Source organism: Culex quinquefasciatus, chromosome 2 (assembly GCF_015732765.1).
Source record: "Culex quinquefasciatus strain JHB chromosome 2, VPISU_Cqui_1.0_pri_paternal, whole genome shotgun sequence".
NCBI classification, from domain to species: Eukaryota; Metazoa; Arthropoda; class Insecta; order Diptera; family Culicidae; genus Culex; species Culex quinquefasciatus.
Window position 1 is genome coordinate 184,869,146 of NC_051862.1, and position 24,135 is coordinate 184,893,280.

The 24,135-nt window shown below is 39.0% G+C and overlaps 2 protein-coding genes and 1 long non-coding RNA gene across 5 annotated transcripts in view; 1 reads left to right on the top strand and 2 right to left on the bottom strand.

The window, feature by feature from the left end:
* Positions 1 to 224: 224 nt before the first annotated feature.
* Positions 225 to 610, top strand: LOC119767956. Its single transcript, XR_005277811.1, has 2 exons — positions 225 to 313; positions 386 to 610. It is a non-coding gene; the product is annotated as an uncharacterized LOC119767956 (long non-coding RNA).
* Positions 310 to 4,106, bottom strand: LOC6031267 (medium-chain acyl-CoA ligase ACSF2, mitochondrial). Of its 2 annotated transcripts, none has more exons than XM_001842041.2 (4): positions 4,026 to 4,106; positions 1,867 to 2,200; positions 1,579 to 1,802; positions 310 to 1,523 (listed from the first exon to the last, which is right to left on the bottom strand). In XM_001842041.2, exons 2-4 carry the CDS (start codon positions 2,191 to 2,193, stop codon positions 350 to 352), a joined length of 1,725 nt encoding a protein of 574 aa, XP_001842093.2. In that variant the 5' UTR covers positions 2,194 to 2,200; positions 4,026 to 4,106; the 3' UTR covers positions 310 to 349. The 2 variants fall into 2 exon arrangements, with proteins under 2 accessions (XP_001842093.2, XP_038113957.1); XM_038258029.1 differs by having other exon boundaries at positions 4,036 to 4,097.
* Positions 4,107 to 7,170: 3,064 nt separating this feature from the next.
* LOC6031266 (serine-rich adhesin for platelets) overlaps positions 7,171 to 24,135 on the bottom strand; it is a 273,589-nt gene continuing 256,624 nt past the window's right edge. For both annotated transcript variants that reach the window (XM_038253669.1, XM_038253668.1), the window contains exons 9-11: positions 13,705 to 13,888; positions 12,882 to 13,638; positions 7,171 to 9,988 (exon numbers count right to left, since the gene is read on the bottom strand). In XM_038253669.1, the coding sequence (XP_038109597.1) occupies positions 8,575 to 9,988; positions 12,882 to 13,638; positions 13,705 to 13,888 (2,355 nt within the window). In that variant the 3' untranslated portion in view covers positions 7,171 to 8,574. The remainder of the gene's footprint in view (positions 9,989 to 12,881; positions 13,639 to 13,704; positions 13,889 to 24,135) is intronic.

Sequence of the window (24,135 nt, forward strand, 5' to 3'; positions counted from 1 at the left end):
AACCCGTAGTCCCATGAACCGGGCAGCCACTTTGCGGTGATCCGTAATATCTAGCCTAGACAGTCACCGGCAATCTTTGCTTCGAGAAACGTGATTCGTTCACCTGTGTAAACGTGAATGGGAGAGTGTTATTTTTTAGAAATTGAAATTAATAATTTGAACATTTTAAACAAAATTATGGAGAATCAAAAGAGCTTGTACAATTGTCTTTATTTATTTTTTTGGTGTTTTTTTGTGTCATTTGTTAAAGTTCGATAATTTGTTGAACTTCATATTTCATCGAGGTTTTCTTATCACTTTATTTTATTTTAAGGTGCTTCTTATATATTATAACATCAAATAAAAATAATTAATTGACATTTTCTTTGTTCTCACTCAAAAACAGCTTCAACAGTTCATACTTCTGCACCTTGCCGGTCGGCGTTTTCGGGTACTGCTGCACAATCCTCAAATGTTTGGGAATTTTAAAGTACGCCAGCTTAAACTTGCAAAAACTCCTGATTTCCTCCATGTCGATCATGCCATCCGAATCCTTCAACCTGATGTAAGCGCAAACCTCCTCCCCAAGCCGCTCATTTGGCACTCCAATGCAGTGTGATTCCAGGATGGCCGGGTGAGTGTTCAGCACGTCTTCGATTTCCCTCGGGTAGATGTTCTCACCACCCCGAATGATCAGCTCCTTTATCCGTCCGACGATTCTTCCGTACCCATCCGGTCGCAGCACAAACTGATCACCAGTTTTGAGCCACCCATCTGGACCCATAATTTCCTTGGTTTTATCTTCATCACCCCAATAACCGAGCAAGTTACCGAATCCCCGGACCCACAGCTCTCCCGGGGTCCCAAACGGGACGATGCCCCCTTCCCGATCAACCACCTTGGCCTCGTAATGATCGGCGATCCTCCCAACGGATTCCAACGCGGTCTGCGTCGAATCTTCAGCCTGACTCATGAACGTCACCCCGGACAGCTCCGTCATCCCGTAAGCGGCCAGCACCTTCCGAATACCCATGACACTTTCCAACTCCAGAATCAACTGGGGTGAACAGCAGGCCGCAGCGTAGTTCGCCAGATCCATCCGGTGCAGGTTGACCATTCCCTTGCGATACTCCCGCAGCAGGTCCACGTACATTGTCGGCGTCCCGTACATGACGGTACACTTTTCCCGAGCGATCGCGTTCAAAGAATCACTCGCGTTGAACCAATACCCCGGCAGAACCGCCGTAGTGCCATAACTCAGCGCACTCAACACCCCAAACGATAGTCCGTACACGTGAAACAGTGGAATATGAACGCAGGCTCGGTGCATTTTTCTCCCCAGATCATTCCGCTCGGCGATCGTTACACTGTGGTTGATCAGTGCGAAATGAGACAGCAGAGCGGCCTTCGGCTTGCCGGTTGTTCCCGAGGTAAAAAGCAAACAGGCGCCACTGTCCGGGCAAATGCGCGACTGGATGGACTCGATCGCGTGTACTTGCTGATCCGATGGGAGGCGCAAAAGTTCGTGGGCGGAAATGATGCCGCTGTAAACAAAGAGAGGTCAGAGCAGGTACCTTCAATCGTACATTCAACACTTACGGGTATCTCATATTTTCAGCATCAATTATGACCGCTTTCAGCGTTGGCACGCGGGAACACTTGAGGTTCCCCGGAGACCCTGCAGCAAGCTCAGGAAGCAACTCCATCAACATTTCGTAGTAGTTTCGCTCCCGAAAGCACTCGATCGTGATCAACGCCTTTACGCCAACCTTGTTCAGAGCGTACTCAAGTTCTGGAATTTGGTACGCCGGATTAATGCCAACCTGCAAGTTTGCACAGTTAATTTAGTTTCGACACCACCTAACTCAAAACAGTAGTTTAACTTACCGAAATCATCCCGGCACGGGCCACGGCCAGCGTGCTCAAGTAGTACGCCGCACTGTTGGGGGCCCAAATGGCGACGCGATCGCCCTTCTGGAGACCGAGCAGATAAAAACCCGCTGCCAGTCGATCGGCGCGGTCCAGCACCTCGGCGTACGAGTAGCGCAGGCCCTCGTGAAGCGACACCAGGGCCTCGTGGTTGGGATACCGGTCGGCGGCTTCCCGCAGGTGCTGACCGATGGTTCGGTACAGGAAGGGTCTGTCCCGTGGGCCCTGCAGATAACTTTGCGACTGTTCGCACAGTGCGGAACCGTTCTTGGTGTTGGGTGTCATTGTTGGTCTGTTTGAAGAAAGGGTTCTTATTTTTCGTTAAATTGAACACAAGGATGTTTCTGCAAATTCTCACGACTTGGGGAAGCAAACGTTTTGACGTAGTATTGTTTTTAGACAGTTAATCAACAATTTCCTAAAATATTATGGAATTTGAAAATTTAGCCAATCTTAATCCTTATAGGGGGTGACATTGTTTCAAATGAAACTGAAATGATGCTAAATAACAAAGACAGTGGCGAAACAAGTCATTCAACAGTGTTACAATTTTGAGGGAATCGTAGTGACACGCTACAATGTTGAAAGTGAAGTTTTTCAAACGGTTCTGTACTTTTCGAGCAATTAAAAAAGTAGTCTAAAAGGTTTACTTATCAAAAGGTCATTATTGGCCGAAAACGTGAATCAACTTTAAAATCGACGTCGTCGTGCTATCTTGCCGCACCCGCCATTTCTACGTTCCGAGAAAAACGTGTTTTGATGTTTGACCTTGAATAAACAAAACGGAAGCGCGCTATGTAAACAATAACAAACACGTTTTGTTTGGCTAATTATGTGCATTGTCTCGAAGTTTGGTTAAATTTGGTTGCTGGAGTCTCGAATTATAATTGCAAATGTTTACGGTAGTCTAACTTGTACGTGCGTCAAACGCGTTCTGACCTGAAATCGCTTTGGCCAATTGTCGCACTTACATCAATTTTCAGGGAGGGACGAGATAGCACGACAACATTGAAATAACATTCACGGAGTTTTTTTGGATTTCGTTGAATATCTCAAGATTGAAATCGAATTTTGGAGATCTGTGAAGGTCAAAAGGTGTGAGCTGCACAAAATGACCTTCCTAATTCAATTTGGCCCAAAATGCATGTACGACAAGTCAGTACGACGGCGATGAAATGCTACCGTCAGTGGGGGTAACATTGGGTCTGGGGGTGAGATTGGGTCAAAGTGATTTTTTACGGTTTGCACCATTTCCTAGATTCTTCTCAATAAAACTGAATTCTGTTAAAAGGGTTGTGTAGGGGACATCTTAAGATGACTTCGCTGAAAAAATCTCGTTCCTAGAGCAAATCCTCAAACATTGTAGCATGTCAATACGATTCCCTCAAACAAGAAACGCTGTTGGATGACTTGTTTTTACCATATCGTTGTATTTGAGCATCATTTTAGTTTCATTTGACCCAATGTCACCCCATCTAAGGGGTGAGATTGGGTCAATTTTTAAACTATTGGCATTTAAGGTAGTGTTCATCAAAATCCACCATATTTTGGGAAAATGTTAGTAAACTATCTAAGAACAAATCTACGTTGAAAGATTTTCGATGTTATTTAAATTGTTTTTGTTATTAAGTAATTACGAGAGATGTGTCGTTTTTTGACCCATAGTCACCCCCACTGACGGTACCAAAATTACAGGATTTGTTCACGTTGACCCACTATCAACCCCAAGAGCCAATATCATCCCCACTGACATAGATTATAAAATTATAAGTAATTTTGGTAATCTTCTAGTACTGTGCTAATCCATGAATTAAAGATGTGCAAACAAAATTTCAGTTGGTGTTATTTTTCTTTTCAGTCAACTGCATAAATAAAAATTAGTATTTCAATATTTTAGTTTTTCAAACTTTGTTCAGGGAATTAAATGAAAAATATCAGCTTTGAGGATGCATAAATCTTGTACACTTCACAAATACATGTAAGAATCACATTCATGCCTGTTTAAGTTTTGTTTGATTTTGTTTCACAAAGCCTGTTATTTTTTTTTTTTTGCTTTCCCATGCACAGTTGGCTATCCATTTTTCGATTCCTTAAAAAAAAAACACTTTCAAACGCACTTTCTATCACCTTATAACAGCTTCCGAATCCAAGGCGACGACGACGACCACGCGCGCACGGCTCAACGGACGAAAAAGTACTTATTGTTCAAATCGGTTCCCAATCTGTACTTATAGACTTCTACGCATAATATTTGATGAACGAAGTTAATGCGTTCATTCCTCCAGACTGCCGGGTGATAGATTCCAGCGATGGAGCAGTAAATAATAGGTGCTAATCGCTGATCTTGTACATCTGTCCCAGAGGTTATTGTTTTATCTAATTGTGAGAAATCGGAACATAGTTAATGGATTTTTTTTAAATCCGCCTGCTACTGATTGATTGTTAGCAACTTAATACTGGTTTACGTTATTGAAGACTGATTAATGATTATAGAATTGTTGAAAGTTTCCATCAATTCCGAAGGTTTCTGCAAATTTGATTCTTATGCAAAAACAAAACTACTTGTCGTGATTTTGGATCTAACATCATGATTTTTTACTTCGAATTATCGAGTCCATGCTTTTTTACTTAAAATAATTAAATATATTTATTTTTCAAACTTTTGTTGTATATTGGGAAACCTATTAACAAAATGAATCCTTAAATAATACTTACATAACAGATGTTTTCATGGAATTGAAATCTTTCTTAAACATTTAATAATTTTAGATCATTTCTAATGCAAAAACTTTGCGCTTTTGCATAATGAAATCATAAATTTTTAATTTCGTTTGTATATAGAAATACTTTTTGAGATGACATAAAACACAATTGAAGCCTTTTTTCAGCGATTCGTTAAACCGTGCTATGAATGAATCCTATGAATTCAAATCCGAAACAAGTTTCTCACATATAAAAACCGATCTTTGCGGGATTCATCCCTTTTTGTTGAAAAGACGCCATGTACTTCCGAGTGCTGCGTAAAACCAAACTTTTTTCAGTAAAATCGCTGTATCTTACCAATAGTTCATTTTAGTTTGAGGTCTACATTGATTATTATGTAAAATTGTCCGGGGAACACGATGGTGATAAAATAAAACAAATAAAAATATAAGGCATTGGTCAAAACTCAATTTTAATACTTAAAACGTAAAAATATAATATTAGTGGGGATTTAAGGGTAAAATTTTATTTTATCGGATTCCTTGGGCCATTTTCTATAAATGCATCCTGTAGAAAGTCTTTTTCTTAAGTATTTGCAAAGTAATGATTAAAAGAAAATTATTTTTTTTAGAAAATCGACAAAAACGAGGGCGGTGCCGAAAATAGAGGGATTGTCCAATCTGCACCAAACTTGAGATTTCTGATAACTATCGATAGATGAACGTTCATAATTAATTGCTTACATTTTTAAAAATAAAACCTAATTTTTTTAGCGATCAATAATGATTTTATTTGCCACCTGATATTTTGAAGATTTTTTAAAGGGGATAGAACAAAAACTTAAAATTAATATAAATCGACAAATTAAGTGAATATATTTGAAAATGGCAATTTAGATGCTGAAGAACCAGCCAGTTTTTTAATAAATTCATATCCTCTCTCCCTTTCCCATTCATAATTTTGTTCTGCCAGACTTATCCAGAATTTTTAACAAAGCCAGAATTTTTGGATTTTAACCTGTATTAGTTATCTTGCAATGAATAGATTTCCAAAATCTTTCAAAAATCTCATATTCATCTGCAAAAATGCGGCTTATTGAAAATTTTACCCCCTAAGGTTAGCGAAATTGGCCGACCTTTGAACTTGAACTTTTGCTAAAAACCCATCTCTTATACAGTCTAGACTCGATTATCCGAACACCTCGAGAAAGTTTCACTTTGGATAGTCGAATCACGAAAAAAAAAATACTCTAATATTATTTATAATTTTTTGATCCATGATGACGTCCAAAATGGCGGTGATAACATATTGAAAAAAATGTTCAAATTGGGGTCGAAAAACTCGATTTACGATGTTAAAAATAAAAGATTTTTTCTTACTCTTGGTAACACCTTTATTTACAAGCAATAACTGTTCCAAAATGGATTATGATGTAACACACAGCTGAAAGGAACTCCAAAACTCTGTTTTGTATCAAAAAAGAACTTATTGTATCTTGATTATTCAACAATAAAACCGAATTTGAATTTGAAAAAATAAAAGATAAAATAAAAAGAATACGAATTTTTTTTTTGTTTTTTGTGTCGTTATTCGATTATTTAAAGTCCCATACAAACCTTCGGATAATCGAATCTGGACTGTTCTAAATCTTCAAAAAGCATTAGAAAACTTTATTTCTTTAAAGAAATCTTAGCTTTGATGTGATTTTGGCAATGGTTTTGAAATAAAATGTTTTTTTCTGGGGTCATCATAGACCGTAATTTTAATTTTGATTTAAAAAAAAACCCTTACTTTATATTTCAAAATGAGTATGCAGTTTTTTTTTTCATGTGCGAAATTATGTTTTGTTGCGTCTTATGGTTTAAGCGGTATGCGCCTTTCGGAAGAAACCGGTCAAGAAAAAAATCAAATGGGCAGCAGCGGCAGCTAAAGCAAGCCAGAGAGAAAAGAAAAGCCCCAAGAAATCACACCCTCTCCTTTGTTCTGCTGTTCGTAAAGCCATTTTTTGACCCCTTTCCTTCCGATCAGCGTACTAGCCTTTAGACAGAATTAAAACAAAAATATCAGCGTCAAAATTTTGAGGAGATTTTTTCGAACAAACTTCCGATCTAAACTGCTTTTTTTGTTAAAAGCTAATGACAAATGCCAACAGTATTAGAAAAACATACCGTTGAAAAATACTCATCGACGGGATTTAACCCCACCGCCCATTGTTGCGTTCTTTACTCTTTTTAAACACTTATCCGTGACTAGTCTAAAGTTCCACTTCATAGACGCATAAACGCTGTGAGAACCCGGTTCCCATCATCGCCCAATTACCGAGAAAGTTGCATCACGGTCAAACATCACCGAACGCAGATCGGAAATAGTTGCGAACATTCCGCATCACGTGCTGCCGCAAACAAGCCCGCTGGATTTTATCGCTGCGCTCCGATTTACATCGCCGCTAATCGCCTCTGAAATGGGTGTCGATTCTGAATGAACTGCTCAAATCGATGAATGAAAAAAGGCGATCGGGGGGCGTTCGGATACCGTGCCAGAATGAGAACAATTGAGAGGTTTTTTTTTCTTCAAGTTTTTCAAATGTTCATATTTTCTTGCTTTATTGTGTTTGTTTTTTTTTTCCTCCTCCTCGACACTGTTTCTTTATTTTGCTGCTGCGTCTGGGATTAAACTGCGCTATTTTCTGCGCTACTAGTTGAGTAGTAGTTGAATGTAGCTTGTTTTACTTTTTTTTGTTGTTGCTGCATACGTTCAGAGAATCTTGTAACTTGTTTTTTAATGCGATAATATCGTACATTTGGGAGGGGTTTGTTTTGGAGGGGGAGGGACGAAAACTGGTGTAAATAAACAATCAGTTTGACGCACGTTAACCTTGCTGCTGATGCTACATGAATAATATTCTCTGCTTGGTTTTTAAATGAGTGCAACGGTTTCACTATTTAGAGTGCGTGTGTGGAGATTTTTAAACTGTCATTATTTCCCACGGAATCGAACTGAAAATTAATTTCAATAAGTTTAAATTTATATCTCGTTCTGTCTTCTAGGTTAGCGGTTTGATTATTCCTCATCCAAAAATTCTACGTTTTTTGCTCCAAAGTGACAATTGTTGGGGTTTGCTCCCATTACCAAAAAAACGAGCACCAATTTTTCCTCGTTCAATCGATGTCTAAACTCCTCTCATTTTCTTTCACTAACTGTAAGGATACTTTAAACTTTATACACAAAATGGATTAAACTTGGTAGTGTTTTGATTCTTGTATTTTTTATTATTATTACGCTCGACAAATTTTTACATTCTTGGTTAAATCTCTCTTACGTGTCTAGGCAACAATTAAATATTTTCTTCCCTTCTTCCAAAGAGCAAATCTCTGCCTTTTCTGCAGCTCCTTCTTTCCGATCGGTCCGGGTGAACCGCACTAAAATTACCCTCTCTTTCAGAACGCGTTGACTTCAACGGCTTCCTCTCTACAAGTTTTCCTTACGATACTAATAACACATCTTTTAGTTTTAGTTTATTCGCCTGCCATCGCGCTTTCTCGCTGCTTGCTAATAGCTACAAGGACACAAAAACATCTTCTTCAAATTTTCCTTTTGCTCTGTGTCTGACTAACTCTGTGTGATCCTTCTCGCGCGCTCGTCTTCCAATCAAGATGAGCCAACTGTCCTCTAAAATAACAAACAAACCTGACGAAACTCTGCCACAAACTCACAAACTCGTTAAAACGAACCAGAAAAAATCCATCGTTTTCCACGCCTTTCAAATCCTTTCATTCCTTTTTACCACGCGCGCGCTTTTCGGGGGTTATAAATACGAGAGAAAAAAAATCTATACATTTAACAACTGATTAACTGGACTTACTCTTAAAAAGGAATTAAACAAAACTACTCTTATAAAACAAACGAAACAAAAACTGCCTCAACGCCTCGAGCCGGCACGATTTAAAAGCTATCATCGTCATGTCATACGATCGACTCGGACGGGTCCCCGTCCTCGGACCAGCTGACCTCCATCGGCGTTTCGAGACCACCCGCTGCCTCGGCCCCCGAAATGCCCCCGTTCAGACTAGCGACGATCTTCTGCATGAGCGCGTCCTCCAGCGAAACGTTCGAGCCGCTGCGCCGTCGCGGTTCGGGCTCCAGCCCCACCAGCGCTTCCCGACCGTCCCCACCGGAAGTCCCGGACGAGGTCTGCCCGGTCGAGGTCGACGAGCTGCTCGAACTGCTCGAGCTGCTGCTGTTGCCACTGCTGCTGTGCGAGGACAGATCGTCCGACAGGCAGCTCGAGGTGGACGCCTCGTCGTCCGAACCCGACACCAGCGCCTCCCCGGCCGCCTCTTTCGGCAGGTTCTTGCGCGCGAACGCGTCCCGTCGCTTCTTGTGCGCGGCCACGCCGACCGGGAGTTCCACCACAGCCCCCGTCAATGCCTTCGTATCACACGTGATGAGTCCTCGGTTTTCTTTGCTCTTTTTAAAATTTGGCGTTTTGTCGCGACGAAAAAACTCGACCGGCTGCTCGGCGACTGCTTCGGCGGCGGCAGCACCGCCCCCAACATCCTCACTCCCAAACGACCCGGCCCGGCTCCGGCTGTACGGACTGTCGGCGTCCGTCTCCTCTAGAAACAAATCCTTCGACTTGCCGTTCTCCATGCGCTCGTTCAGAAATCGCTTGTGGGCGTACGGCGAGCTGCTGTACAGCGGCGGCTCCTTCCACGACAGCGGCATCTCCGCCATCCGGATCGGCTTGGAGCAGGTCGGCACCGGCGCAGCCGCCGCTGACGACGCACCCGAGTTCGATCGCACAATCTTCTTTGGTGGTTCGGTGGCCTTAATACTAACCGACTTGGACCGCAGCCGGGGCGTCCCCGGCGAGGTCGTCGTCTTCGACGGCGAAACCGACTCCTGCTGCTTCAAAATCGACCCAACCGAGTTGGACTGCTGAATCCCCCCGTTCAACGAACTGTTCATCCCGACGCACTTTTGCCGCTTCGGATCGTAACTGGAGCGGAACGACCCGGCCCGCCGCACCATCCGCGACGCGGAAATCTCCGGCGGTTCGTCGTCCATCTCCAGCACCCACGAAACGGAATCGCTCTTCTCGACCACGCCCTTAATCACAGGGCTGGTCGGCGGCGAGATGTCCTCCATCTCGAAGACTCGCTCGGAGGTGCCACCGCCGAGGCTGGTCCGCGTCGTGTTCAGGTAGCTCGAGTTCTCGTGGTAGCTCTTGGACAGCTCGGCGTACACGTGGGAGAACTTTTCCGAGTTTTGCTTCAGCTTCCACTGCAGCTCCTCGTTGTGCTGCGACAGGCGGCTCTTGACCTTGGTTTCCTGCTTCAGGTTGTCCTGCAGCAGCTTGTACCGTTGCTGGAGGTCTCTGTGGATAAGAGAGAGGGAAAAATGTTTGATTAGTGATTGAAAATATACTTTAATTGAACCAACAAATTCAATGTTGTACATAAATGTTTGTCGTTTTGAATCTCTACAAAAATTTACAAATAATTTGAGAACCATAAACCTAACCTAATTCTATTGAATGAGTTGCATTTAATTTAACTGACAAAAGTTGTCTAAACAGATGAAAAGTGTTTAATTTAAATAAAAATGCGGAAATTGCCATTCGATGGAAAAAAAACATATCACATTCACATTTTTACAAATTTAAAAATTAAGATTTATCTTTTTTTTTTTTTAACGGTAATTTCAGCTGATATCAGACTGAATATCATTAGGTAAATATTATGTTTTCCTAGTCAAGCTTGGATAGGAACTGAAAATTTGAAATATAATCATTTCAGAAATGTTCCACTTTTTTAAAAGGACACGGGAAATTCTCCACGGTATTTCCAAAAAAGTATCCCTTGGAGTTTGACGATATTAAACAAACATTTTTGCAATTGAAAAAGGCAGCCGTAAAAAATAAAACCTTGAATACATCTCCAACAACCCAAAAAATATCACAAAAATTAGAGAGCAATGAAATGAAAGTTCATAGTTTTGAAAAAAGTAAAGAGAACTTTCTAAGGTTAATATTCTGTTTTTTAAACTATTTAAGACATTTTGCATTTTGTATGACAAGGATGCATAATCCGATTTAAAAATTAAAAAATTAAATATTTTGTTTATATATCATTAATGTTCAACTATTGTTCCTTTTTAATATTTAATCATTTGCTAAACATCTGTCTGGTCTGGTTATAAAAATTTTGAATGAATTGAGATTTTTTTTTTGGGTAAGAAGTCATTTTTTTTTTCAATAAAATTTTGAATGTTTTTTCAATGATTTTTCCTAATAATAACAGACAAAAAAATAACAAAAGTAAGATCCGCAACAATTTAAAATTGAAAATATAAATCAATTCCGCTAATGTTCTACTTTTTCAAGGGGATAAGGTGAATTCTCCACGGCATTCCCAAATAAGTTTTGCATAGAGTTGGACGGTTTTCAACAAACTTTTTGTTTTCAATAAAAATTGGTAGGCACAAAAATCAATTTTCATTTCAAACTTTGATTATTTTTTAACATTTTCTTGAATCAAAGCAAGTTATTTGATAATTATGTAATTTGAATTGTTTTTTTTTATTTTTGGTTTGCAATTTAAAAAAAAGAGAGTAAACGGGACACATGGGGCGAATTGGGACAGCTGTTTTAGTCTTGTTACTGCACAATATTTGGATGTTTTTGATTATTTTAGGGTAGAACTGACACAGATCAACAAAAACAGGGTATCGATTTCCAAATGTCAAGCTGTCCCTATTCAGACTGCAGTCCCGATTTGCCACAGATGACGGTACCGTAACGAAACGAAGTTGACTTTATAGCTGTCGGCCACCATTGCTAGTACCAACCACTAGTGTCTTCCTTTTATCTACAAGGACTTCGCCGCCCTGGGCTCCTAAGTGTATGAAAGTATGGCACGGAGCGACGGCGCCGAATACCCATGTTTACACAAAGAATTTTAGAGCGCCCGCCGCGGGATTCGAACCGGCGACCTCTGGATTGTGAGTCCAGTGCGCGGTCCGATTGATCCACACGGGCGGGACGACGGTACCGTAAACTGGGGTCAATCGGGACACATGGGGCGAATTGGGACAGCAGTTTTAACCATGTAGGAGCACAATATTTTGATTTTTCTGGTTGGTTTCGGTTAGAACAGACTCAGGCCAACAAAATGTGTACATCCATTACCAAATTTAAAAGCTTTAAGTGCTCTAAAAACTGCTGTCCCTATTCAGACTGTAGTCCCGATTCACCCCAGATTACGGTACTCATAGTTTTAGCAATAGCAAAAAGTACTTTCCAACGTGTATATTATTATTTTAAACCTGTTCTAGACATTCTGCCTTTTTATAACAATTTAGACTTGAAAAAAGATCAAATCTATTTGTTGGAAATACTGCAAAAATGCATTGGCAAAATAATAGCACTTTTTTCTATTTTTTGCATATTTTTATGTTTAGGTTGTGAATTTCTTGTTTTTTTTTGTTCAAAATTCAGGGAAAAACTTGTGGTTTTTAAGCGGAATTTTACAGGAGAAATAAAATCCCAGTAACTACAAGAAAACAAACTTTCGATTTTTAATTTTTCAACTCAAATATATAATTTTTTTTTAAATATGTTTTTAATTATTTGAAAAAGGATAACTTGAATTAATTAATTGCACATGAACTGTTTCAAAATGTACCACAAAATTAAATTAAACAAAAATTATGCCTAGATCATTCATGTTTGATTGACACAAGTTGACATCGATTTGCATGTTAATTGTTTATTTTTTTTAGAAATTATTCTAATTTTTCTCATTGTTAACAGAAGTAAATAGTTTGACAAATTGATGAATTTAATAATTATTTCATTGCACATTCTTTCAAAAGTAAGTAATTTGCTTCTAAGGAGAACAAACTTGGAAAACGAATCAAAAGATAGCAATTAAAAAAGCGAAAAATCTTGTTAATGTTTTCGAAAATAGTTTTTAAAGTGTTTAAATCATACAATAATAACTACTTATAACTGAAAAATATTGTTATGAAGAAATCATAAAAAATGCAGTTTAAAAGAGGCTTTGACATTGGTTAAAAGATTTGTTAAACCAAATACTGTGTGTCAAAAATTTTTTTTATTATTTGAAGTGTTTAGTAATTTATTTTTTTGGTATTCCATGCAATTGTCCCAAAAAAAAACAAGATTGGAGAGAGTCAAAATGGCAAAGTTTATCAAATGGCTTGAAAAATAAAAATTCAAGAATAAAGAAGCAAAATAATCTACTCACTTCTCCTCCTCGACTTTCGTCTTCAGCTGCACCTGCAGATCCTCGATGCGCGACTCGAGCGCCGATATCTTAACCAACGCCCCGGGCAAATCTCTTGCATCCCGCTCGTACTCCTGCGTCTGCTTGCGCAACTCGCTGATCTCGCGCTGCTTCAAATCCAACACACACCGCAAGCTGTCCACCTCGTCCTGCAGGATCTGGGCGTGGCTCAGGTTTCCGGACGAGCGGTTCTGCTGCAGCGGGCTGGCGGCAAACGGCGTCGCGGCCATCAGGGTGGTGTTTTCGGTGCGGTCTGGACTGCTGCGGGAGGGTGACACCGAGCTGGTGCGGTTGTGCCGCAGGATGGTGCACTCGTCCTGGGTGAGGCAGAGCTTGTCCTGGAGGTCCTGCTCGCGGTTGTCGGCGGCCCGCCGCAGCGCGTCCATCTGGCGGTTCAGGGCGTTCAGCTGCTCGGTGAGGTCTCGTTCGCGCATGGCCGCAGCCTGGAGCCGTTCGGCGAACTCCAGCTCGCTTGAGTGCACCTTGTCGCGGAGTTCGTTTTCGGTGCAGCTCAGGGCGGAGATTCGCTGGAGCAGTTCTTGCTCGCGGGACTGGGCCTGCTTGAGGGCGGCATCCCGCTCGGCGAGCTGCGCCTCGAACTCTTCGGTGCGGGTGCGCAGGGCGGAGCACGCTTCCAGGTCCTTGCGGAGCAGTTCCGCCTCGAGGGCGGTGATGCGGTCGGAGGCGTAGCGCTGCGCGTCAGCGAGGTGGGATTCCACTGTAAGGGATAGAAGTTTGATTAGTAACAAGTTGGATTCTGAAAGACTCTCAAGTTTGAACTCACCCTTGCTGAGCTCGCAGCGGTGCAGCTCCTGCAGTTCGGCTTCCCGTTCCGTCGTGTCGAGCAGCTGCTGCTTGAGCGACTGGCACTGGTCGCGCTCGTCGTCGAGCATCGATTTGGTCTCTAGCAGGTCATGGGTTGCCTTCTGGTGGGACTGCTTGATCGTGGGACAGGAAAAGGCATCCAGCTGGAAAGAGATAAAACGCGAGGTTTAGTATTTTTGTGGAATTTTGTGGGTTTTTGGGCGGGGATCCAGACCAGCAGAAAATGGAACCGCCTGAACATGACTCGTCAAGCCGGAGGACAAATCTCGAATAAAAAAACGAACCCCAGCCCGAAACGAGAGCAATCTCGGCATCAACTAGAGGTAATTGCAACCAGAGAAGGGCAAAACGTAATGAAATCGCAATCGATTCCGTTCCAGACCAGCGGTTCCAAGCGCTCGTCGAGACTTCAGCTCATATAACGCACGTTGCAAATCCCTCACTACCTGGTGTGTTTTTTTGGGATTTTTGATTTGCATTTCGTCCAAAAGCAACCGGCGACAAAGTCGCCCAAGTTGGGATTTTCTAAACATTTACGAGACCCCGACCAAATCTCTAATGAAAACAGGTGCTTTCCAACTCTACCTGGACTTCAACGCTCCAACGAGATAAGCTGCGACTGCCAAAAACTGCGTGAAATTGCCGATTACGATCTCAACGATCTACGGGTGACCTTTTTTGCTTGGAAAATCTCTCACTTTTTTGTGTGAGTGATGGGACAAAGCAGTCTTATCCTCGAGGTCGAGAGTTGCGAGAGACAATGGGCAGAAAAAGCCCCGGATTTATTCCCTCTTTTCCTGTCAAAAGGGCAGTAAAATTCAAATGATGGAGATTTGCTTCCAGAAGACGAACCACCACCGAGAGCCTGCAATTGTGTCCTGGCAAAACCAACGGACGATTTTATTGAATTTTGCCCGGGAAGTTGTGTCGTGTCTGCTGCTCATGAATATTGCTGAAGACGACGACGGAGGACTACGAGCTTTTGCAGATCTGCATCAGGTCAGAAATGCAAGAGGATTTCCGCAGAAGTACGTACAATTTTGTTTGTTTTATAATGGCGGGGGGATTTTAGGGGAAAAACGACCGTTGGTAGATGAAATTTGGAGGAAAAGAACGACGATGTCAGTCTGGTATCAATAAAATATCGCTGATTTTTTACTGTAGGCGCCTCCTAAAGTGAGTGAAAGTTGTTGAAAAATATGTGTTAAAAGGGAAAATATTGACCGTAAAATTGATTTTAAGTTACTTGAAAAATTAAATAAAAAAAATAAGAGATTAAAGCTACTTGCTACTAATATCCATAAAAACAATTGTTAGAAATGTTAGAAAATTAAGTATTTTTTGAATAAATTATCACAAACTTGACAAAATAGTCAACGCAAATTGCATGATAAGACGATGTGTCCAATAAATATTCAATGATTTATTCAGCATTGATTCGTTCGAACTCTGCTGCTAGTTTTAACATGAAAGTCAATAGTTTGATTTTATCCTTTATCCTTAATGCCTTAAATTGGTTATGTTTGAACCTATAAGCGATGACATAATCATCATCAAAAGAAAATCTCTAGACGTTCATCGAGAGAAAAAATCCGAAGGGAGCATGGCTCTCCTCTCTCGCGCACGAAAGATCGGTAAAAAGAATCGAAAAAAATCATCGTCTTGATTATTCGGCGGAACATCTTTTTCACTACTACACTTGCAAGTGTAACGTCACACGTCGAAATATTACCTGTCACATTTTGTAGATGGGCAATGTGTGTAAACAAAGTGAAATAAACATTATTGCGTGGTGCTGACAAGGAAATTCACAAAAAATCATCAGCAGATTGATTTTCCTGGAGAATTTCGGGAGTGATTTCTTTTGCGTGATTTGCCTCCTCTCTCTTTCGCGGGTGAAGAAAGTTCACAAGCGAAATTGATTTTTTTTTTCGATTATTCCATCCCTAGAACCCAAAATAAATTTTAATTAAAATTATTGACTCAAATTATTGACTCAAATTATTGATTACAAGTTAAAAAAAAAAATCTTTGATTCTTCATGTTTTGCTGCAAAAAAAAAATAATGAAAAAATAAAAAACAAAAAGTCAATCATATCAACGATTAAATAAACAGGTATAATATTAACAGAATAAAGACTCAACCCACAAACATATACAAAATAGGTACATAAAAATGGAAGAATCTCAAATCATCACAATTAAAAAGTTTGCTAAATTTTGCCTACACCAACATGGAAAAGATAAGATCCTTGAAAACAAAATATAGTATTATTTCCAATAAAATAAATGTTGCCAAATGTTTGCTAAAATATAATTATTATACAAGTGAACCAATTTTAAAAAAAAACGATTAGTCCAAGAACAGTATTTTGCCAGCATGATCTATTGACACAAGCTGCAGTATTTTTTGAAAGCCATGTTGTTGAAAAAATAAAAACAAGGAAACTTTAAGCTGATTTTTTATCTGTAAAAAACTTTACTAACAAGAACAGTTACACTATAAAATTAAAGTTATTTCTAAAAAATTAAGAACACATTTATTCTGATTTTTTTTTAAATTAATCTAGAGATCAACCTTCCAGAAACTTAGCACAAAAAAAAACTGATAATATTAAAACAAATTGATTTACCATAACGAAGTCCATCATCTCGATATCCAAATCCAAAAGATGACACGATGACATATCCATTTTTGTCTTATTTCACGGTAAACTTAGTTTCACACAATAAAATCACTCCATTAACTATCACTAAACCATTGCACACTTTCAAACTTCTGCTACGCAGTCACGATCCAACTTTACTCGCACTCTTAACTTAAAAGATCACGTTATTTCCAATATATTGCAACTCCCCGTGCTTCTCACTGTTCCTGGTTAGAACCGTCCCGTTTGGCTTCTTCAGTTAGACTGACTGCTCCGGCCGAGGTCGTCTCCCAATTCTCGAGAAATCCCGATCGTACCTGCGCCTAGCAGAGGGCTACCTGTTTGAACTCGGTACCTTTCCAGACTTTCCACATCGGTATGCAAATGACGGTTCAACTACCATCAGCAGGCAATTTACGACGATCTGCATTTTGCACTCTCGGCAGGATATGCGACGAACGAAATCGAAAGCCCATGAGCCATTATCCCTCCTTTCAGGTAAAGTGAAAGTGATGCCCATGCTCGTTTGAGTGTGTTTGTGTGCGAGAAAGTATCCGCCCTGGATAGGGATTTGTTGTTGCAGACATGTTTCCTATGAATATTTATTTCCGGACCGCAATCGGACGAACCGGAGAGCGAATCTAACAAGTATGTCAATTTGCTAATGCCGTGCTAAATAGATCTGAATTTTTTTGGTTACGGATGGAACAGAGAGATGGTGACAGGATTTCGGTAATAAGGCGTAAAATTTATTCCGGGGAAAAATAATGCAAAATTATGCGTGATTTGCAGCCTAAGCAAGCATTATTAGTAGGTAAATGACCAAAAATCCACCATAATACCTGCTTGAATGATTCACTGCCAGAATTCACAAGGGTCATGAATTTGCTTAAGCTTCTTACCGTCCTATAATATAGTTCAGGTCATCTAAAACGCACATTTACTGATAATGGATACCTTACAAATTTTGCAAGCGATATACTCTTGGTCGTACATTGAATCATCGCTGCTGAGTAATCATGTGAGTTTCCATGAGGTAATTAATTTTGATTGAAAGGTAGAAACATACTTTGCGAAACAATCCTAAAATTTTATCCCTAACATGCATTTTTAGATCGATGTTTGTCAGAAAGTATTTTTCTTTAAAAATAATTGAAATTCTTTAAAAAAATCACGAAATTTTACCCCAATTCACTAAGTACAGTCCAACCTCGATTATCAGAAGCCTTTGATAGTCAAGAGTTCACTAATCGAATCATGAGCAAAAAACGACAGCAAATTCGAGTTAGTAAGTTAATTTGTTGTCTTTATTAACAAGCCTTTCTGACATAATCGCTGGATCGGTTCCTTTTCAAAACCGCTTTTTAGCGAATGGATAACACGTGAGATCAGGAAAATGCATTAGCATTTTTGGTTGCAGGAAAACTTTATTACACGTTTCAATCTTTCTAGGTTTTTGCCTTCCTCACCTTACTGAGGAAAGGCTATAAAATCACACAGAAAACGAACTTCTTAGTTTTACCTCATAGACCCACCTTCATGTATACATATCGACTCAGAATCAAATTCTGAGCAAATGTCTGTGTGTGTGGTGGGATGTTGATCAAAAAATTTGCACTGAGTTATCTCGGCACTGGCTGACCCGATTTGGACCGTTTTGGTCTCATTCGATCCGTCTTGGGGTCCCATAAGTCGCTATTGAAAATTAAAAAGTTTAGTTAAGTACTTCAAAAGTTATGCTAAAAAAACGATTTTAACAAAAGTCCGGAAGATTGTAAAAAGGGTGTTTTTGTAAGAAAACCCGTCATGCTATACATTTTTAGAAAGGTAATAAAGAGTAATTCCAACGCGACCAATACATTGAAGATCTGACAACCCTATCAAAAGTTATAAGCACTTAAGTGATATTTAAGCACTTTTTGGACGCCGGATCTTAGATATTTTGATGAAAACGTTTTCCGGATCTATCATGCGACCTATCGTTGGATAGGTAACCAAAAGACCTTTCCAACGCGTTCGAGACATTGAAGATCTGACAACCCTATCAAAAGTTATAAGCATGTAAGTGTTATTTATGAACCTTTCAGAGACCGGATCTCATATATTTCGATGAAAACCTTGTCCGGATCTACCATGCGATTTGTCGTTGGATAGGTAATCGAAAGATCTTTTCAACGAGTTCAATAGTTTGCAGATCTGACAACCCTATCAAAAGATATAAGCACTTATGTGTTATTTATGAACTTTTTTCAGGCCGGATCTAAGATATTTTGATGAAAACGTTGTCCGGATCTATTATGCGACTTGTCGTTGGATAGGTAATCAAAAGACCTTTGCAACGAGTTCAAAAGATTGCAGATATGACAACCCTATCAAAAGTTATAAGCACATAAGAGCCCTGAATTCTGACTACCCAATCTGATGGTATGAATCAAGTTGCCCTTTTGTTTCTATTTTGACTAGCATTACCCTCTTAATGTGAGGAAGGCACCAACCACCTAAGGGTGGATTAAGTAACGTTTTTGGTTGAATGTTCCGTTGCCAAGCAGTAAACGATAAAAGAAATAGGTGAAAAAGGTGGAACTCCTCATCATTATGAACCATCCAATCACACAATGTGAAGTTGTAATTTCTGTAAAAAAAAAATTAATTGAGGTATAAAAAAACTTTATTTTGAGCAGATCTATTTTTTTTAGATTTATGAAGCCCCTGCACAGTGGGAAAACATGAAGTTTGATATGTCGCAAGAGTGGTTTTAGGAATCTGCCAAATATGATCTTCGCATGTGACCACCAGAGAACCTGGGAACTGGTGAAGAAGGCAAAAATACATCTTAAAAATATATAAAAAAAAAACGAAGTTGACTTTATAGCTGTCGGCCACCATTGCTAGTACCAACCACTAGTGTCTTCCTTTTATCTACAAGGACTTCGTCGCCCTGGGCTCCTAAGTGTATGAAAGTATGGCACGGAGCGACGGCGCCGAATACCCATATTTACACAAAGAATTTTAGAGCGCCCGTCGCGGGATTCGAACCGGCACCTCTGGATTGTGAGTCCATTGCGCGGTCCGATTGATCCACACGGGCGGGACTCTTAAAAATATTCTCTATCCAAAATCAACAAGTTTGATATGTCGCACGACCAGTTTTTGCTGTTTCCCACTGCGGTTCCGGAGATCGGTGGAACCGGTTCCGATGGGTCCTATGGTATTTAATATTATTCTATGATTGTTTTGCATGACTTTTTATGATAGAAGAAAGCGTATCAGTACACAATTGGATAAATCAGATACTTTTTCCAAAAATCCGGATCTTCCGGTAACCTGTACTCCGGCCATCGGTCCGTGCAGTGCGATTTTTCACCGGATTATTGTTCCTGGAGCAAAACCGAAGCTTTTGGTGTATAGCAATCGATGGTTTGCGCGAAATCATGTTGCGGTAATTTTTGGGCCCTTTTTTCCCACTGTGCCCTAGGTTGTTTTCAAAAAATAACATCAAAAACATCATAAGCCACCCACCTCCTTACACGCCTTATCATTGCCCAAATATAAAAATTTCGATTCATTGTTTCTAAATGATTATTACAAGTGAAAAAAAAATCAAAAAGTGTTTAAATAAGCGTTCTTAAATTAATTCAAAGAAAGCATAATTTGTCCAAATATGTTAAGCTTTTGAACACTTTTTGAAATTCAATAAATACTTTGAAAAAATAGAACTTCTTGAAATAAAAAGATTGTGAAAACCTTCAGAAGTTTATCACTGATTACACAATTGTATTTCAAAGAACTGCTTGAAACAGTGAAAAAGAAACTAAAAATAAGCTGATTGTTTTTTTAAAGATTATAAAAAAAACTAACAGAAGTTACTTTCGAAAAATTTTATACATTTTGTAAGGCTGATGTATCTATCTCTAGTAAACAAGTAATAACCTTCGAAAAAGTGCTAAATATGATACATACTTTAAGAGTATGATTTGGACCACCCTAATGTACAATGTCTTATTTAGATCAAAATAGATTGTGCAAGTTTGTTTTTTCTTTTTTTTTTTTCTTTTAACAAACATAAATTATTAATATCTTGATCACCTTGTGCCTAAAGGTTTTAGATAAAGTTGTTTTACGCATTCTATTGGTTCCATTAAAAAAATCATGGAAAAATATTGACCAAGCTTCCGCCATTTTTAAAACGAGAAATTTGATAAAAAATAGTAATGATTTTGAGACCACAAATATGAAAAAAAATCTTGGTTTAACGATTTTGAAAAAAATACTCCAAATATTTGAGTTCTATTTGCTCAATTGCAGCAAATATAGAACGAATCAAAAAAATCCTTTTCTTTTACTGGTTGAAAATATTTAAAGATTATTTCATACAAATAAACCCTTCGTAATAGTAGTTTATGCAACAAGTTACAAAAAAAAAAGGTTTTTTCAGCTCAAGTCGTACGAGGTTTACCGAGTTGGATAAATACAACGAATGCCATTTCGAAAAACGCTTCTAGAATGGAATTTTATGTCAAACATTCATGTATTTAGTAAATTCACCGTACAAAACAAAACAATATATTGAAAAATGTTACTTTTCGATACTAGTGTTGAAAAGTTCAACTTTTCAGTATTGATTTTTCATTCTGTTATTTTTGGTAGGGAAAAATAGGCCGTTTCGTTTCTCCAGAAGGACAGGAAAAGTTGTCAGTTTCACAGCGGAATCGTAAAAAATAACAAATCTGGCATAATTGTCTGTGGAATTGGATAATCATGGGTAATTCTCCACCAACGCACACGAAATCGGAAAAAGCTGCCCCACCCCTCTTCGATTTTCATGAAACTTTGTTTAAAGGGGTAATTTTGATCCCTGATCACGAGTCATAGGTACATTTACCAATATCTCGTGACGGTTATGCGGTTCGATCTCTTTATTTTTTCTTAAAAAATTTCAAATACACATTTTTCAGTGATTTGTAGCTCAAAACCTTGAAGAGATAGAAATTTTGGTGTTAAATGGACTTAAATTTCACATATAACACCAAAAAATGTTAAAACATAGTTTTAAAATCACTTCCCGTTTTTAACTGTCAAAAAACGTGAGACATGTAATTTTGTGGGAAATTTAATTTACTTTTAGAATTTGAAATAACCCAGAAAGGTCCTGTTGGGTCGCGGACCCTATTATCGGCGATTATTTATTACCCCCCGTCGCACGGGGGGGTGAGTACGAAAGAGACGTCAGTGGTGGCAACTGACATCTGCTTGACTTGTTATTGTTTTGAATGTTGTTTGTAATGTTTGTGAAAATATACGTTCTGTTGCGTTTTGACACCCGTTGAGACTGGTCGTCTCATCGGGACCAAGAAAGTCGTCGTGTTTTATTTTATTGTACCGTCCTCCCAGTGGTGTCTTCGTCCGCCGTCGTAGTTTTCGTTTCGTTTTCTTGTTCCGGACGTCCCCGCAGTAATGCACAACGTAGGGGACTGGACGATCGGGCCGAACAGTCATTTTATCATTTAGAAAAAAAATAACTTTAAAATTACGTGTTTTTTGTAACATTGCAGGGTTATTTTTTTAGAGTGTAACAATGTTCAAGTTGTAGAGAAGACAAAAACAAAAATTTTGATGTAAAAACATAAGGGGTTTTTCGAAAAACTTATGATTTTGTCAAGTTTTTCGAAGTTTTTACCCCTAAAACTCAATTATCTACGTTTGAAAGTATTTTTTTTTTTCAAAAAGTTTAGCTAATTTTGGTGTTCTTGCCTTCTCTTTTGGGAAAATTGTTTACCTTCCTCTTTTTATAAGCACACTATAACTTGCTTGAAATGGCTTAAAACATTAAAAGTATATTAAATAAATAAAATCTGACATCTTTATCTGCATAAAAATTTTGATGATTTTGAAAAAAATAATTTGTTTGTTGCCCCCTGATTACTAGGCCAATTTGGAAATCTTGTTCATTTTCAGTCTCTTTCAAGTTGGTACAAAAGCAGAAAAAGTATAATTTGAAATAAAATTTAAAAAAAAACTAGAAAATTAATAAAAATAACTGGGTGTAAGAAGCAAAATTTATAAACCCAGAACTCCTTGGAGTGGAATCGGTTAATACGGAATAATACATAATATTTTATAGAGTTTCATGGAAATATTGATAGATTTAGGGCAAATCGTTGCTATGTGCAATATGTGGTAGTAGCGTACAGCACTAAGTCTCCATACAAACGTTAAAGAATAACTATTGGGCCCTGTCTAAATATTTATGAAAAAATCAAATAGCACGAGTTGAGCCTGCGCAAAAATTTTGTTGGTCGGTGTTATTGCATTACAAAAGCCAACAAAATGGCGTTTGCGCTAAAAAATTTGTTTCGAAACTTTCTTGGGCCAGAGTAAAAAAGTAACTCAATAATGATTATTTTTTCCGCAAAAGCAAAATTGCTTCGCAGAGCAACCTTTTTTCTTTTGTCCATTTTTGACTACATTTCGTACCAATTGTAACGGGGATAGTGGAAATTTATTCTAAACAGGGTCAAACTTAAATTGGATCTTATTAAAAATATCATTCGCTTTGGTACACACTGTATCACCATTTCATAACCCAATAAATTTATGTTTTTATTTGGAGGAATATTTGTTCTTCTCAACTTGAGCTGTTGCACTGCGTTTGAAAAAAAAGGTCCCTCCAACCAACACCAAATCCAACACTTTCCTTTGAACAAAAACTGCGCTCCATAAAAGTGCCCTACATTGCCGCAATTCCAGAGCACTCCACTCACTTTGAACCAATTTTCACGATTTCACGGCTGGGCATAGAAAAAAAAACGATAGGCCAAAAAACTTTGGGGTTTTTCCAAAGTCGATCTGTTGTCATTACAAACCATAAAAAATGGGCCTCACTTGTTTATGGTAAAAGGCGGGAAAGGGTTGCTCGCTGCAACCCTTTCCATGCTTCCAGGCTGCTCACGATATAAACAAAGGAACAGGTCCAGAACAGGTTACAAAGATCGTCTGCTTTACCTGGTGGAATTTTAGCAAGAGTAAGTATTTTGATGGCATTTTTGATGTTAAATTTGATTTTTTGAACAATCACAAAGTTTTGACGCAAACGAAACCCTTCCCAAATAACTTATGTATAATTTGCATAAATAACTGCCACTTATTAGAAAATCCTGCGCACAAGCACCTTCTAATAACTCATTATTTAAATACCAAGTGTCCTGCAACCGTAACTAGTGCACCTGAACAATTAAATTAACATATTTTCAAAAGTGCGAAATTTGAATATTTTATTAAAATATTCTCTCACTCTCGAAAAAATGCAAATTTCAAAAACTCTACCGTGATGCAAAGGCGGCCCCTGTGAGAAACTGTCCAGATCGACGTTCCCACCGTTTCGAAAGATCGAGCGATTCCGGAGGTGCTCGTCCTTTTTCCCGAAATGCAAATCTCCGCTGCAAGTGCAATTAACGCGGGGTCCAATTCACTTGCCTTCCATGGCTAGTTTTAGCACCGGCTAGCATTCAATCGATTCCTTTCTCTCGAGGTGTAAAAAGAAGGTTGGGATAAAATATGCAAATGAGAGCAATTAAAGTGGGAAATTGGGACCTCCTTTGCCTCTATCGGTCCTGCCAAGGTGCACTAGGGATGTCAACGATTTTTTTTTCTCCAGGTAGTTCTTCTGCGAGACAGTGCTGCCAGCAGCTTTTTCCCAGGTGCAGAAGATTCTCATTTTTGTTCCACGTTTTGCTCTACTTTTT

What these genes read in the sequence shown, in the direction of transcription:
- LOC6031267 (XM_001842041.2), bottom strand. Translation starts at nt 2,193, where the DNA reads ATGACACCCAACACCAAGAACGGTTCCGCACTGTGCGAACAGTCGCAA. An exon ending in CCCGTGCCGGGATGATTTCG is followed by an intron (nt 1,803 to 1,866) that starts GTAAGTTAAACT and finishes GCAAACTTGCAG; the next exon opens with GTTGGCATTAATCCGGCGTA. An exon ending in GCTGAAAATATGAGATACCC is followed by an intron (nt 1,524 to 1,578) that starts GTAAGTGTTGAA and finishes CTTTGTTTACAG; the next exon opens with CGGCATCATTTCCGCCCACG.